The sequence below is a fragment of the Chiloscyllium punctatum genome, chromosome 2, assembly GCF_047496795.1.
Source record: "Chiloscyllium punctatum isolate Juve2018m chromosome 2, sChiPun1.3, whole genome shotgun sequence".
NCBI lineage: Eukaryota > Metazoa > Chordata > Chondrichthyes > Orectolobiformes > Hemiscylliidae > Chiloscyllium > Chiloscyllium punctatum.
This window is the reverse complement of record NC_092740.1, coordinates 69,524,038-69,539,531: the sequence shown is the minus strand read 5'-3', so window position 1 is coordinate 69,539,531 and position 15,494 is coordinate 69,524,038. Positions and strand designations below refer to the sequence as shown.

At 41.0% G+C, this 15,494-nt stretch overlaps 1 protein-coding gene across 5 annotated transcripts in view; it reads right to left on the bottom strand.

Annotated features, from left to right (window-relative positions):
* The window catches only part of fer (fer (fps/fes related) tyrosine kinase), a 199,311-nt gene that overhangs the window by 169,051 nt on the left and 14,766 nt on the right, over nt 1-15,494 (bottom strand). For 4 of the 5 annotated variants that reach the window (XM_072583637.1, XM_072583635.1, XM_072583636.1 and 1 more), the window contains 2 exons: nt 14,866-15,150; nt 14,365-14,538 (listed from right to left, as the gene is read on the bottom strand). In XM_072583637.1, coding sequence (XP_072439738.1) covers nt 14,365-14,538; nt 14,866-15,075 — 384 coding nt within the window. In that variant the 5' untranslated portion in view covers nt 15,076-15,150. Of the gene's footprint in view, nt 1-8,050; nt 8,843-14,364; nt 14,539-14,865; nt 15,151-15,494 lie in introns of those variants that run through there. The other variant, XM_072583638.1, reaches the window with a different exon arrangement.

Here is a 15,494-nt window from a genome sequence, read left to right as displayed (position 1 = left end):
ATATTATCAAATGAACTTGAATGCCAGCTTTTTGTGTCACTGTGCTTTTTTTTTAAAATGGATATTTTTATTGAAAATTTAACATGTTTTTACAAGTTTACAAATAAAAAAACCCCAAGTATAAACATTGATATACAATTAAATCTTAAATAAATAATAACCAAAATCTATCAAACAGAAAAAATACCGAGAAAAAAAACAAAACTCAACGAACTACTAATCTAACCCACACTAACCAGAATGTATGATGAAATCTCTTCCATTATTCAGAAAAAAAAACGACGGATAACACAGAAATTGAGAATTGAGATACATGCTCGGAATGTGTTAACATCAGATCATAACAAAACCCGTATTCATGCGGGATTCCTCTCCCAAGGGGCCCCGGACTAGCCAGGTTCGCCATCTCAATTAAGTAAAAGCCCTTGTTAGGATGGCCGAAATATCTGTATTGATATAATTCAAGAAGGGCTGCCATATTTTATGGAATAATTCGGTTTTTTGGTGCACCATATTTGTAAGGAAGTCAAGGGGAATATATTCCATGATTATTCTGTGCCAATTTGAAAGTCCAGGAGGGCCCTCAGCCACCCAGTTTACCAAAATATTTTTCTTTTCACGGGAAGAGAGAATGGAAAATAATCTCTTCCTGTGCACATCCAGGGAGGGTAAGTTCAAAAAGCCCAAAAGGAGAGATACTGGATGCACTCTAATTTCCGTTCCTAAGATTTCTGTCAGAGCACTTGCTACTTTAGTCCAATATCTACGGATCTTATGACAGGTCCATAAGCAATGTACAAGAGTGCCCACTTCTATTTTACATTTGGGAGACACTGGAGATGCTCCAGCCTTAAATTTTGCCAATTGGTCCGGTGCTATATGGGCCCTGTGAAGTATCTTCAACTGAATGGCCTGAGTTCTGTTGCAGATGGAGATTTTTCTGGCATTTTCTCAAATGTCATCCCACATTTCTATGGAGACTTCCAGCCCCAAATCCTGATCCCATGTTTTAAGCAGATTGTCCATATCTTCCGATATTTCATCATGTAATAAATGATAAAGAGTGCTGACCAAACATACCCCCATTGGCCATAACACTCTACATTTGCTGTCTGATTGATAAAGACTATATAATAACGTAGTCTTCTTCTGGATATAATCTCAAATTTGGAAGTATCGAAAGAGATCATCATTAGGTAATCCAAATTTCTGATGCAGCTGTTCAAAAGACCTCAGAACCCCTTCCTTGAACAGATCCCTGAACCAGGAGATACCCCTGGATCTCCAGAGTTTGAAAGTGGCATCTGTACGCCCCAGTTGAAACCCCCAAGCTCCCACTATCGGAGTATGGGGCATGTTTTATGTGAACTGCCCTCAATTTCCGCATTATATTCCAAGCTTTAATTGTATTTAGTATTATAGGGTTTTTACAGTGATCTGTGATGATTTTCCTCTTGTCTGAGAATAAGAGGTCAATAAGTCGGTATTTTACTTGAGAAGCCTCGATGTCCAGCCAGATCGATTGCGGGTCAGATAAGACCCAATCGGCTATGTAGCTTAATAGGGAACTTAACTGATATTTCCTAAAATCTGGATAATCCAGTCCTCCTCTTGCCTGTGGAAGATGTTGCTTCTTCAGCTTATTGAGGGGCCGTCTATGATTCCAGATGAAGGAAACCAGCCAGCCATACAGTTTGCATAGTGCCAACCTCGGCAGTATCTCCTGAAGCATTCTCATAGGGTATAGGAGACGGGGCAGGACATTCATTTTAATTAGTGCTATTCTGCCGAACCAGGAAATTGGAAGGTCTCCCCATCTCTGGAGGTCCTGCCTTATTCTCTCGTAAATGCACAAAGTTAGCCTTGTAAAGCTGGCCAAATACTGGGGTGATAAAAATGCCTAAATATAAGAAACCTCCATGGACCACCGAAAGGGAAAGTGGATCCTTCCGATTGGTGGGATATACTAGCAAGGCCGCTCATTGGCATAGCCTCCGATTTTGAAAAATTAATTTTATAGCCTGAAAATGCACTAAATATATTAATAAAACTTTGAACACCTATGGGCAAGAGACGCTAAGACAAGCCAGGAAATGGGAATCCTGTGCCAACTGCCTAAGCACCACATATGAACAACTCTGGTTCCTGCACAAATGCTGAAAGAATCGAATCCTTCCACCATGTGTCAGATACAGACCACCAGTCAACAACCCACAAGCCAGAGACACAGCCAGACAGAACGGATTCAGGATGATCCAGGTAATGATTACAGACGCTCCCCACAGACTTCACAAATACAGACAAGAAATTGCGCGCCAAAAATCGTTAATTTCAAAAACCACCAATCAGAAATGGACCCGGACCATAGAACAGGCCGTCACCATAGGACAGAACAGGACCACACACCGCAATAAAAAAGCCACTAACAGAAAAAATGGCCAAACTAACACACAACAGAGAGGACACCACAACACCCACCTGGGTTAGAAACCTCTCCCACAGACAGCTCACAGACACGGAAAGAACAATACTGGCCAAGAGACTCAACTACAACCACAGGGACACCAAGACAGCAAACTTCCTAGCAGCACTAGAATGCACACTCGGGAACAATGGACTGACAGAAGAGACACAACAAACTGTGAGACAAAGTATCGTACCGCTGATAACAAGGAAAAGACAAACACATAACCTCAACACCAAGGAGAGGGAAGCACTAAAATCACTAAGAAACGATAAGAACATAATCATACTACCAGCAGACAAAGGCAGAATGACGGTCATCCTGGACAAAGCAGACTACATCCAAAAAGCACAACAACTACTTGCAGATATCAACACCTACCAAAAGAGGGAGTTTGACCCCACCCCACAGCTCACCAATAGGATAAATAACACACTGAGGAACCTACAAAAAAAACAGACAGGTTTGACCTAAAAAAGAATGAAACCTGAAAGCCAGAACACCCCCAGATTCTATGGACTACCTAAAGTACACAAACCAGACATCCCACTCAGACCCATAGTATCACTACCAGGGACACCATCACCCAAACTGGCTAAAGAACTACAACAGAAACTGAAACACCTGATCAGCGGATCCAGACAATCTATACAATCAACACAGGAATTCTTGGACATCATCAGAAATATACACATAGACAAGGAAGAAATCATGGTCTCATTCGAAGTAACGGCACTGTTCACCTCTATCGACAAAACCCTAGCCAGAGAAACAATAGCCAACCTGCTGGACATACAGAACAGACAACAGGACGGGGAACCTATCAACAAAGACGGCATACTCAAACTACTGGACCTGTGCCTCACAACACACTTCACATTCAACAACCAAATATATGAACAAATCAAAGGCATACCCATGGGCTCACCCATCTCTGGACTCATAGCAGAAGAGGTAATGCAAAGATTAGAACAAGCAGTCTTACCGCAAATTCAACCCAAACTCTGGGTCAGATATGTGGATGATACCTTTGTAATCATTAAAAACACAGAAATAGAGAACACACACCGGATCATCAACGTCACACTCACAGGAATCCGATTCACGAGAGAGGAAGAAAAGGATAACCAACTCCCATTCCTAGACGTGATGGTCCAGAGAACACCGAATGGAGTATACGGGAAAGCCACACACACAGACCAAGTCCTGAACTACGAAAGCAATCACCCCAACACCCACAAAAGAAGTTGCATCAGGACACTATTCAAAAGGGCCACAACACACTGCAGTACACCAGAACTGCAAAAAGATGAAGAAGAATACCTATACAAGGTATTCGCCAAAAACGGATACCCGCGCAATTTCATCAACAGATGCCTAAGGGAAAGACAACGGAATGAGGACATGCCGCAACCCAAAGGACTAGCCACACTACCATACATCAAGAGCATTTCCGAACTGACAGCCAGACTACTGCGACCACTAGAACTCGTAACAGCACACAAACCAACAGCCACTCTCAGACAATAACTCACCAGAACGAAGGACCCGATACCCAGCATGAGCAAAACCAACGTAGTGTACAAAATCCCATGCAAGGACTGTACGAAACACGACATAGGACAAACTGGAAGACAGCTAACAATCCGCATCCATGAACACTAACTAGCCACGAAACGACACAACCAGCTATCCTTCATAGCCACACACGCAGATGACAAGCAACATGAATTCGACTGGGACAACACTACTATTATAGGACAAGCCAAACAGAGAACAGTCAGGGAATTCCGAGAGGCATGGCACTCATCCACAGATTCAATCAATAAGCACATCGACCTGGACCCAATATACCGACCACTGCAATGGACAGCTGGAACTGACAACCAGAAGCGGCAGATTCAAACCACTGTAAATGCCAGAGGAAACATCACAGAAGCGCTTCACAGGAGGCTCCCAAGCACTGAGGATGTCACCTAGACAGGGGACGAAACATCTGCAACACAAATTCCCAGCTCGGCGAACAGAACCACAACAACGAGCACCCGAGCTACAAACCTTCTCACAAACTTTGAATATATTAATAACTTGGATTAAGCGAGGCATGAACATCAGGGGATGTCACTCTGTTTTTAAGAAGGGTGACAAAGGGAAATCAGGGAATGACAGACTACCTAGCTTGACATCTGTGCTGGAGAAATTATTGTCATTTATAATCAAGTATAGGGTATCTGAACACCTCAAAAAAATTCAGTTAATCAGGGAGAGTCAACATGATTTCATGAAGAGTAGGCCATGCCTGACAAAAGCCAGTTTTTTGAAGCGGTGACAAAGGTGGTGGACAGAGTTAAGTCAATGGATGTTGTTCATATGGACTTCCAAAAGGCTTTTGTTTGCTAAGCCCACAGAATTGGAGGCAAACGACTGACATGGATAAAAAATTGGTTGAATGGCTGGAAACAGAATTAGAATAATGGGCACGTACTCAAATTAGCAAGACATTACAAGTGGTGTCCCTCAGCAAATTGTGATGGGGCCTCAGTCACTCACAATATACATTAAAATCTTGGATAATGGTATTAAGAGACAAATATCTAAATTTGCTGACAACACAAAATTCAGCATTGTAGACAGTATTGACATCAGTGTAAAATTACAACAGGACATTGCTAGATTACATGAAAGGGCAAAGCTTAGCAGATGGATTTTAAGATAAGCAAGTGTTGAGGTTATCCAATTCAAACTGAAAAAGGAGAGATGAGGATTTTTTTTTTAAGAAGGTACAAAGTTAAATACAGTGGATGCTCAATGAAATTTGGAGTTCTCTGTATAGCTCTTTAAAATGCCTCAAGCAGGTGCAGAAAATAGTCAAGACGACTAACAGAATGCTGGCCTTCATATCTGTAGGACCGGAGACATTATGTGCAGTTAAACAAACTCTTGTTAGACCCCTCTTAGAGTACTGTGCGCAGATCTGGACACCACACCTTAGGAAGGATGTTTTGGCCCTGCAGGTTTAGAGGATGATACCTGCATTTCAAGGGTTAAGGGTTGGTGAGGAAAGATTACACAAATTAGGCCTTTATTCTCTAGAATTTAAAAAAGGTGATCTATTCAAGGTCTTCAGGATATTAACATGGAACAACAGGGTATACAAAGATTAATTATTTCCATTGGTTAAAGATGCTTGAACCGGGGGCATAGTGTATGAATTAGGGCCACGTCATTTAGGACAGATGTTAGAAAGCACTTGCATAAGCAAGGAGTAGAACAGATCTGGAACACTCTTCCTCAAATGGTTGTCAATATTAATTTAATTGTTAAATATAAATCTGAGATGGACTTTTTAAAATTATTAAGTAAGGATATCAAAGGATATGGGCCCAAAGCAGGCATATAGAGTTAGGCCACAGTTCATGGATAGGGCTTGAGGGCCTACTTTTGTTCCAATGTCCTATATTCCTATGTTGTGAATCATGCTTTATGACCACCAAATCATTGTGCTGAAGCATACAGAAATCTGTTTATTATATAAATAAAAGTAAGTTTTTCTGTTCTTCCTGCCAAAATTCATAACTTTCCATTCTCCCACTGAATATTCCATCCACCAAGTTATTGCCCACTCAGCTAACCTATCTGTATCCCTCTGTAGACTCCTTGTGCCATCCTCTTGCCTTCCCACTAACACTGCATTCGTTAGTTCAATGAATACTAATTCACACAATGCTGATGGCTCTCGACTTCCATAATAAACATATGCATTTAAGTGCTGTATGTCTTTCTTGAGTGGTACAATGAAGAAAACACGCTAGTGATGTCAAACGATCACAGCGGACATTCCATTGCCTGCAGAGTATATATCTGTGTATTTATGGGCTGCACAAGAACCACAAGAGTCATTCCTTTTTTGCCTATTGCCTATTACCTCCAACCAGCTCTATACAATCAAAACCTATTGCTACAATCCATTGAGCAAGTTTCCAGTATGCAACAAGGAATTCCTTCACACTTCTGTAGACTATGCAGGATTTGCATTTTGACAACATGTTTCTACCAGAGTCGACATGCAACCAATCTTGCAAACCAGCCTGAGTGAAACGCTTCAGCAAAATGTGACATTTTTAAAAAATACTTGATTCTGTATCACCAATTGACCATAAACACAAAAAGTAATACTATTGCAGGATTGCAATTAATGAAAGGAGTGCACGAGAATGAAAAAAGCTCTCGAGAAACAAAACGTCACCCCTGAAAATCAATCTCGTCCTTGAGAAAATCGTGAGAAGTGCCCGAGAAAAATAATTTGACAGCTGCTTTGAGAAACACATGGGACCTTGGATTTTGAGAGTCCAAGTATTATAAAAAGGAGGAAGTATGCTGCACCTTCTGTTGGGTTATGACTGAGTGCCAGACTCAGTTTTAGATTAGATTAGATTAGATTACTTACAGTGTGGAAACAGGCCCTTCAGCCCAACAAGTCGACACCGCCCCGCCGAAGCGCAACCCACCCATACCCCTACATCTACCCCTTACCTAACACTACGGGCAATTTAGCATGGCCAATTCACCTGACCTGCACATCTTTGGAGTGTGGGAGGAAACCGGAGCACCCGGAGGAAACCCACGCAGACACGGGGAGAATGTGCAAACTCCACACAGAGAGTCGCCTGAGGTGGGAATTGAACCTGGGTCTCTGGCGCTGTGAGGCAGCAGTGCTAACCACTGTGCCACCGTGCCGCCCAGATCAAACTTCGATGTAGTAGTCATTAGATTAGATTAGATTACTTACAGTGTGGAAACAGGCCCTTCGGCCCAACAAGTCCACACCGCCCCACCGAAGCGCAACCCACCCATACCCCTACATCTACCCCTTACCTAACACTACGGGCAATTTAGCATGGCCAATTCACCTGACCTGCACATCTTTGGACTGTGGGAGGAAACCGGAGCACCCAGAGGAAACCCACGCAGACACGGGGAGAATGTGCAAACTCCACACAGTCAGTCGCCTGAGGCGGGTTCTGGTCACCATACTTAAAAAAATCATTGAAAAGGTACAAAATAGTTCCAGAAATGAGAAAATGTAGCGACAAAATGTTTGCATGTAGAAACAAGGGATTGTCTTCATCGCAATAAAAATCTTTAATATCACAAAAGGAGGTTGAAGGGAGCTCCGATCGATAAGTTTAGAAAAGGTATACAAGAGAAAAGCTGTTTCCATAGCTAAAAGGATTAGAAGACAAACTTCAAGCTTTGTACAGAATTTGGTTTGCAGTAAGTGGTAAATACCTTAAATATGCTGTCCAGAAGGCAAGTCAAATCAGAGATGATACATTATTTCCAAAGGAAATTGTTGTGGCTCAAAAGGGAAATCAACTTACAGAACTTTGGGGATACCGTGAAGAAGTAGGGCTGACTAAAATGCTCCATATGGATTTGACACACACTCAACAGGCTGATTGTTCTTTCTGAGTCATACAGTCAGTATCGCGGCCAAATATTTGCATTTACATAATACAAAACAAGTAAAAGCTAAGAACAATTTAAAATCTGCAAAATATACATCAGTGTTGTAGTGCTGCTAACCTGTGCACTGGAGGCAGCCACCATTAGCATCTCTTCATCCTCACTCAAGTATTATTTCTCAGCATCATTCCAAACAAAACGAAAACAGTGAAAAACTCATCAGTAACACATCAAACATAGTTTTAGGACTCATTGCAGTCTTGATCCAGGCATGGATTCAAGAACTGAATGCTGTACGTAGCACAGGAGTAGACACCATTGATATTAAAAAAACAAGGACACAAAGAAACCATCTTTACGGAACTGGAGTGCAAAGAAACTTTGGAAGAGAAGTTTTATTACATAGATGCTAGATTGACTCTGTACAGTTTTCTCAAGACAATAATAAAGTCAATCCCAGATAACTTCACAGAGCAGTCAAGCTATACCTTTTTATGTTGATGTGATACCAAATTTACTTTGATATTCAATATCGAAAGCTGAACTTACTGCTGTCTCCTATCTTTAATCCAGTGATCATCAAATACTCCAATGCTTACCATTTCCCAGCAGTTAAAATTATGTTACACACATTATTGGTTTGATGAACATGAAACCCATCATCATGCAACAGTAAATTCATATTGGGCAATCACAAAGTTAATTACATCCTTCCTGATTCACTTGAAGTGCAACTAACCCTATCGCAAGTCTACTTGTCTCAGATCATTGATCTTTGCTGTAAATTTACATTTTAGTAAAACTCACTGTTACTTTTAAAACAATATTAATGCTTATGTAGATTTAGTTCTTACTAACCTGAAAATGTGAAAACGATTTTACATTGTAAATAATGTACAAGGAGGACAACTGGCATCAGTACTGTAACAATATTTACTTATCTTCAATGCATTTGTTCGCCAAGTCAAGATTATGAACAATCTGACTCAACTGGAATAATGGTCCATTCCCTTCCTGACCAAAGACAGAAAGCATTTTGCCAATGTTAAACTGTAGCAAATATCAACTCATTGCATATCAAATAAAAAGTCCAACAATTTTCTGGCAGCAGTTGGGTCGAGTCAGATGATTAGCAATCTCAATATGCATGTGGAAGTGGAATACATGCCCTTGCCAAAGGTAACATACACTAGAAAAAGGGAAAAGGTGTTGAAAGGCTCATGAGTATATGGTGCAGGAACAGTCAGAGACAGGTTTGTGAAACAGAATTCACATCTGGCCCACCGCTGAAGCCAATTGTCCCACAGTTTCTTTTATCTTCTGCTGTGCTGTCTCTTGAGCACACATTCATTCTCAAACGCACCTCTTGTTTCCTTGGTCTATTCCCCTCAAATGCTAAACCCTCATAAAAGTCATTCTGCAGTAACGCAACAGTTGTGTCCCTCTGCAACTTCATGCTATAGAAAATCACACTATGGAAAACTGCTATAGAATATCGCACTTTAGAAGACTGCTAATTGAAAATTGCCATACACGTTCAGGAAAAAGTTTGTGTTACCCAATGTCCACAATTTGTCAATCACGTTATAGCCAATTCACACTGATGAAACGCACATTATAGCAGAACGACCTGTCCTTCGTGTCTTGGCCCTGAACCTGGTTCAATCTGCTGCAGCACTGCTTTTCATTATGCCAAAAATCTAAATATGATCACTCTTCCTCAAACAAACCACCCTTGAACTTGTCTACGTGGACTTTAGTGAAGCCTTTGACAAGGTTCTGTATGTCAGGCTAATTAGTAAAGTTAGATCACATGGGATTCAGGGACAGTTTGCCAATTGGATACAAAATTAGCAGAAACACAGGGTGCTACTGGAGGGTTGTTTTTCAGACGGGAGGCCTGTGACCAGCAGCGTTCCACAGGGATTAGTACTCGCTCCACTTTTGCTTGTCATTTATGTAAACGACTTGGATGAGAATTTAGGGGACATGGTTAGTAAGTTTGCAGATGATACCAAAACTGGTTGTACCGTCTGTTCTGATATTCCACGAAAGTTCCATTCCCATGTGATCCTGCATTATAAGAGCAGGTAACTGAGGTGTCAGTGGGGGAGCACTTTGGGGCCAGTGACCATAATTCTATTAGATTTAAAATAGTGATGAAAAAGGATAGACCAGATCTAAAAATTGAAGTTCTAAATTGGAGAAAAGCCAATTTTGACGGTACTAGGCAAGAACTTTCAAAAGCTGATTTGGGGCAGATGTTCGCAGGTAAAGGCACGGCTGGAAAATGGGAAGCCTTCGGAAATGGGATAATGAGAATCCAGAGAAAGTATATTCCTGTCAGGGTGAAAGGAAAGGCTGGTAGGTATAGGGAATGCTGAATGACTAAGGAAATTGAGGGTTTGGTTAAGAAAAAGAAGGAAGCATATGTAAAGTATAGACAAGATGGATCAAGTGAAAGAGTATAAAAGGTAGTAGGAATACACTTAAGATGGAAATCAGGAACGCAAAAAGGGAACATGAATAGCTTTGGCAAATAGAATTAAGGAGTATCCAAAGAGTTTTCACAAATACATTAAGGACAAAAGGGTAATTAGGGAGAGATCAGCAAGGCGGCCTTTGTGTGGAGCCGCAGAAAATGGGGGAGATACTAAATGAGTACTTACTGTGGAAAAGGATATGAAAGATATAGACTGGAGGGAAATAGATGGTGACACCTTGTAAAATGTCCAGATTACAGAGGAGGAAGTGCGAGATGTCTTGAAACGGTTAAAGGTGGATAAATCCCCAGGACCTGATCACGTGCACCCGAGAACTCTGTGGGAAGCTAGAGAAATGATTGCTGGGCCTCTTGCTGAGATATTTGTATCAGCGATAGTCACAGGTGAGGTGCCAGAAGACTGGAGATTGGCTAATGTGGTGCCACTGTTTAAGAAGGGTGATAAGGACAAGCCAGGGAACTATAGACCGGTGAGCCTGAAGTCAGTGGTGGGCAAGTTGTTGAAGGGAATCTTGAGGGACAGGATGTACATGTATTTGGAAAGGCAAGGACTATTAGGGATAGTCAACATGGCTTTGTGCATGGAAATTCACATCTCACAAACTAGATTGAATTTTTTGAGGAAGTAACAAAGAGGATTGATGAGGGCAGATTGGTAGATGTGATTTATATGGACTTCAGTAAGGTATTCGACAAGGTTCCCCATGGGAGACTGATTAGCAAGGTTAGATTTCACGGAATACAGGGAGAACTAGCCATTTGGATACAGAACTGGCTCAAAGGTAGAAGACAGAGGATGGTGGTGGAGGGTTGTTTTTCAGACTGGAGGCCTGTGACCAGTGGAGTCCTACAAGGATTGGTTCTGGGTCCTCTACTTTTTGTCATTTACATAAATGAGTTGGATGCGAGCGTAAGAGGTACAGTTAGTAAGTTTGCAGATGACACCAAAATTGGAGGTGTAGTGGACAGCGAAGAAGGTTACCTCAGATTGCAACAGGATCTTGAACCAGATGGGCCAATGGGCTGAGAAGTGGCAGATGGAGTTTAATTCAGATAAATGCGAGGTGTTGCATTTTGGGAAAGCAAATCTTAGCAGGACTTATACACTTAATGGTAAGGTCTAGGGAGTGTTGCTGAACAAAGAGACCTTGGAGTGTAGGTTCATAGCTCCTTGAAAGTGGAGTCGCAGGTAGATAGAATAGTGAAGGCGGCGTTTGGTATGCTTTCCTTTATTGGTCAGAGTATTGAGTACAGGAGTTGGGAGGTCATGTTGCGGCTGTACAGGACATTAGTTAGGCCACTCTTGGAATACTGCATGCAATTCTGGACTCCTTCCTATTGGAAAGATGTTGTGAAACTTGAAAGGGTTCAGAAAAGATTTACAAGGATGTTGCCAGGGGTTGGAGGATTTGAGATATAGGGAGAGGCTGAACAGGCGGGGGCTGTTTTCCCTGGAGCGTCGGAGGCTGAGGGGTGACCTTATAGAGGTTTACAAAATGATGAGGCGCATGGATAGGATAAATAGACAAAGTCTTTTCCCTGGCGTCGGGGAGTCCAGAACTAGAGGGCATAGGTTTAGGGTGAGAGGGGAAAAATATAAAAGAGACCTAAGGGGCAACTTTTTCACGCAGACGGTGGTAAGTGTTGGAATGAGCTGCCAGAGTAAGTAGTGGAGGCTGGTACAATTGCAACATTTAAAAGGCATTTGGATGGGTATATGAATAGGAAGGGTTTGGACAGATATGGGCCGGGTGCTGGCAGATGGGACTAGATTGGGTTGGGATATGAGGTCGGCATGGAGAGGTTGGACCGAAGGGTCTGTTTCTATGTTGTACATCTCTGTGACTCTATGACCCTAAGATCGCGTAATAGCAGCACCGTTTAAACGAATGGGACCAGAACTGCATTATAGCCTATACAGGTAATGAAAATTTGTCTTCTACAAATAATGGTCCAAATTCGTCAATCACGTTATAGCCAATTTTCATTGAAGAAAGACACATTATAGCAGAACCAACTTATAGTTGAAGTGGGTTATCTGAAGGTATCGTGAAGAAGGTTATCTAAGATTACAACATGATCTTGATTAATTGGGCCAATGGGCTAAGGAGTGGCAAATGGAGTTTAATTTGGATAAATGGAAGGTATTGCATTTTGGTAAAACAAACAAGGGCAGAACTTATACAGTTAATGGTCGGACCCTCAGTTTTCTTGAACAGAGAGACTTAGGATTCAGAGACATAGTTCATTGAAATTTACGTCACAGATAGACAGGGTGGTTAAGAAGATGTTTAGCATGCTGCCTTCATTGCTCAGACCATTGAGTAAAGCAGTAAGGATATCATGTTGGGCTTATATGGAACTCTAATGGGGCCACTTTTGGAGTACTGTGTACAGTTCTGGTCACCGAGCTATGGAAAGGATATTATTGGATTGGAGAGGGTTCAGAAAAGATTTGTCAGTATGTTGCTGGGACTGGAGGGATTGTCTTTTAAGGATAGGCTGGGACCTTTTCCACTGAAGGGTAGGAGGTTGAGGGGTGACCTTATGGAGGTTTAAAAAATCATGACAGGCATAGATAAGGTGAATAGCAAAGGCCTTTTCCCCAAGAATGAGGGAGTTCATAGGGGGCATATTTTAAGGGTAAGAGGAGAAAGATTTAAAAAGGACTCAACAGCAACCTTTTCACACAGGAAGTGGCTTGTAAGTGGAATGAACTGCTAGATGAGGGGGTAGATGCAGGTACAGTTACAACATCTAAAAGACATTTGGATGGGCGCATGAATTGAAAAGGTCTAGAGGGATATGGGCTAAATGCAGGCAAAATGGGATTACTTTAGTTTGGGAAACTTGGTCAGCATGGACTAGTTGGACTAAATGGTCTGTTTCTGTGTTGGATGACTGTACAACTCTAAGCTCTCACTATTTCTTTTTATACATCTGAACAATTTACTTTCATAATCAATTTTCTCCCTCTTTAATAGTTTTTTAGTCATCTGCTACTGGTTCCTATAAAAACCTATCCTCTGGCTTATCAACAATTTTCATTGCTTTGTATGCTTTAGTTTTTGATTGGACACTCTTCTTGACTACCTTGTTAACCAGGGGTGTTTCATCCTTTTCATTCAAATCTTTCTTTTCAACCAAAATAAATTCTGCTCAGAATTATAAATTATCTGCCACTGTTCATCCAGTGACTTTCCACTTTTTCAATTTTCCCAGCCCATTTTAGACAACCTTTTTTTCATATTTCTGTAATTATCCCTATTTAAGTTGATGACCAGAGTTGCTCTCCTTTAAACCGACTGAAATTTTGCTTACGTTGTGAGCGCTAGAGCTTAGAGGATCCTTAACTATGAGATCTCTTATTAATCATAACTCATTACACATTACTCGATCTAAAATGGCCTGTTCCCAGGTAGGTTTGCAAAATACTACCCGATGAAGCAATCCCCAATCCTAGAAACATCTTACATGCCAACCTTGCCCATTTGATTTGTCTAGTTAATATGCAGATTAAAACCACCCATGACAATTATAGTGCTCTTCTTACATGCCATTAGTTTTTGACATATACTTTGTCCGACAAGATGTCACATAACGATCTATTGCACCACTGCACCAATGCCTTCTGTTATTTACGAAAAGGACTCTAGTCGCTCCGACTGACAATTTCACAGGAATTTGACCACATTTTACCTTTTCCCACCACCTGATCATTTTTAGACACACAATAAAATGTTGCAATCGGACCAACAAACAACTCACTCCTCAACTGTTCCAGACCAACTGCTAAGAAGAACATGACAACATTTCAATTTTGTCAAATGGCAATTGGTGCATTCAATCAGAATTCACACCCAGCAACAGTTTGAAAAGTAAAAAACAAAATATGTTCCCAAGAGCAATCTCACAGTCAAATCATAGTTACCTTGCACACTTCAGCTTCCAGTTGTTGTTGCATGCTTTGATAGCTTTTCTTGACTTGCTGCTTATCTTTGATCATCATGGTCAATCTGTACAAGGGTCCCACATTTAGGTCTTCAGCATGTGTTTTCATTATCCTGCTCAACTGTTCTGTCTGATGTACCATGCTGGCCCAAGACTTGAAAGCAAAAATTAAAGAGACTCAAAAGACCAGAAGTGAGCAGGTAAGTCAAAGCAGTGCATTTCCATCTCAAATCATCAGAGAGTCTTGATTATATGAATACATTTCAATTTATTCCTTGCTGTTCTGAAACCAGAATTCCATTCTTCATTTATATTATATCACATGCGCTCACTGTAAATGCTAGCACTGAGAACAATTCCTCCATATTAAATTCTATCAGTGATGCATTTTTCACTCATGGCATTACATTAATCTGCCAACAGATAGGGATATTCTGAATTTAAAGCATTGATGCAGTGAGGAAATTTTTAAAAAACTAACCTTGGTGACATTACTAAGAGAATCCACAGGGGAAGATGTTTCATGCTTCTCCACTTGCTGGCAAACATTCTGTAGCAAGGATGCATATTCTTTGTCACTCTTAACTCGTAGAGACATAAACTTCCTCAACGTCTCCAAGACTTTAAGCTCAGATTCCTGCAGTTTTAGCAGGGCTTCATGGGAATTCCGAAGATCACTTCCAAATCCCATATTGACTAAGGCACCAGAATACCCAGAGTGCTAAATGCAAATTCACCACTTAATGATCAAAGCATGACCCTTATTCTGGAAAATAAGTAAAAGAGTAAAAGATATTATTCAGGTTTTGTAACAGAAAATAGGCAAAGATCAAGTATGTGTCAGCAATCTTGTTCTATCATTCCTCAAAGCTTTGAAACTACTGCACCTCTTCATGGAAGCATTTGTCCCAAAATATGTACAACAAATAAATCACTGGAAATTCTTAAAATGCCATTGTCCTGAAAACAATGTTTCATACAATGTTACACTCTTATTTCCATAAGTATCCTTGGATGCATCTCATCCAGCCCTGGTAGTTTATCAATTTCAAATATAGATGGCCTAATAGCTTCTCCTTATCAATTTCAAAATCTTCAATTATCTGAATG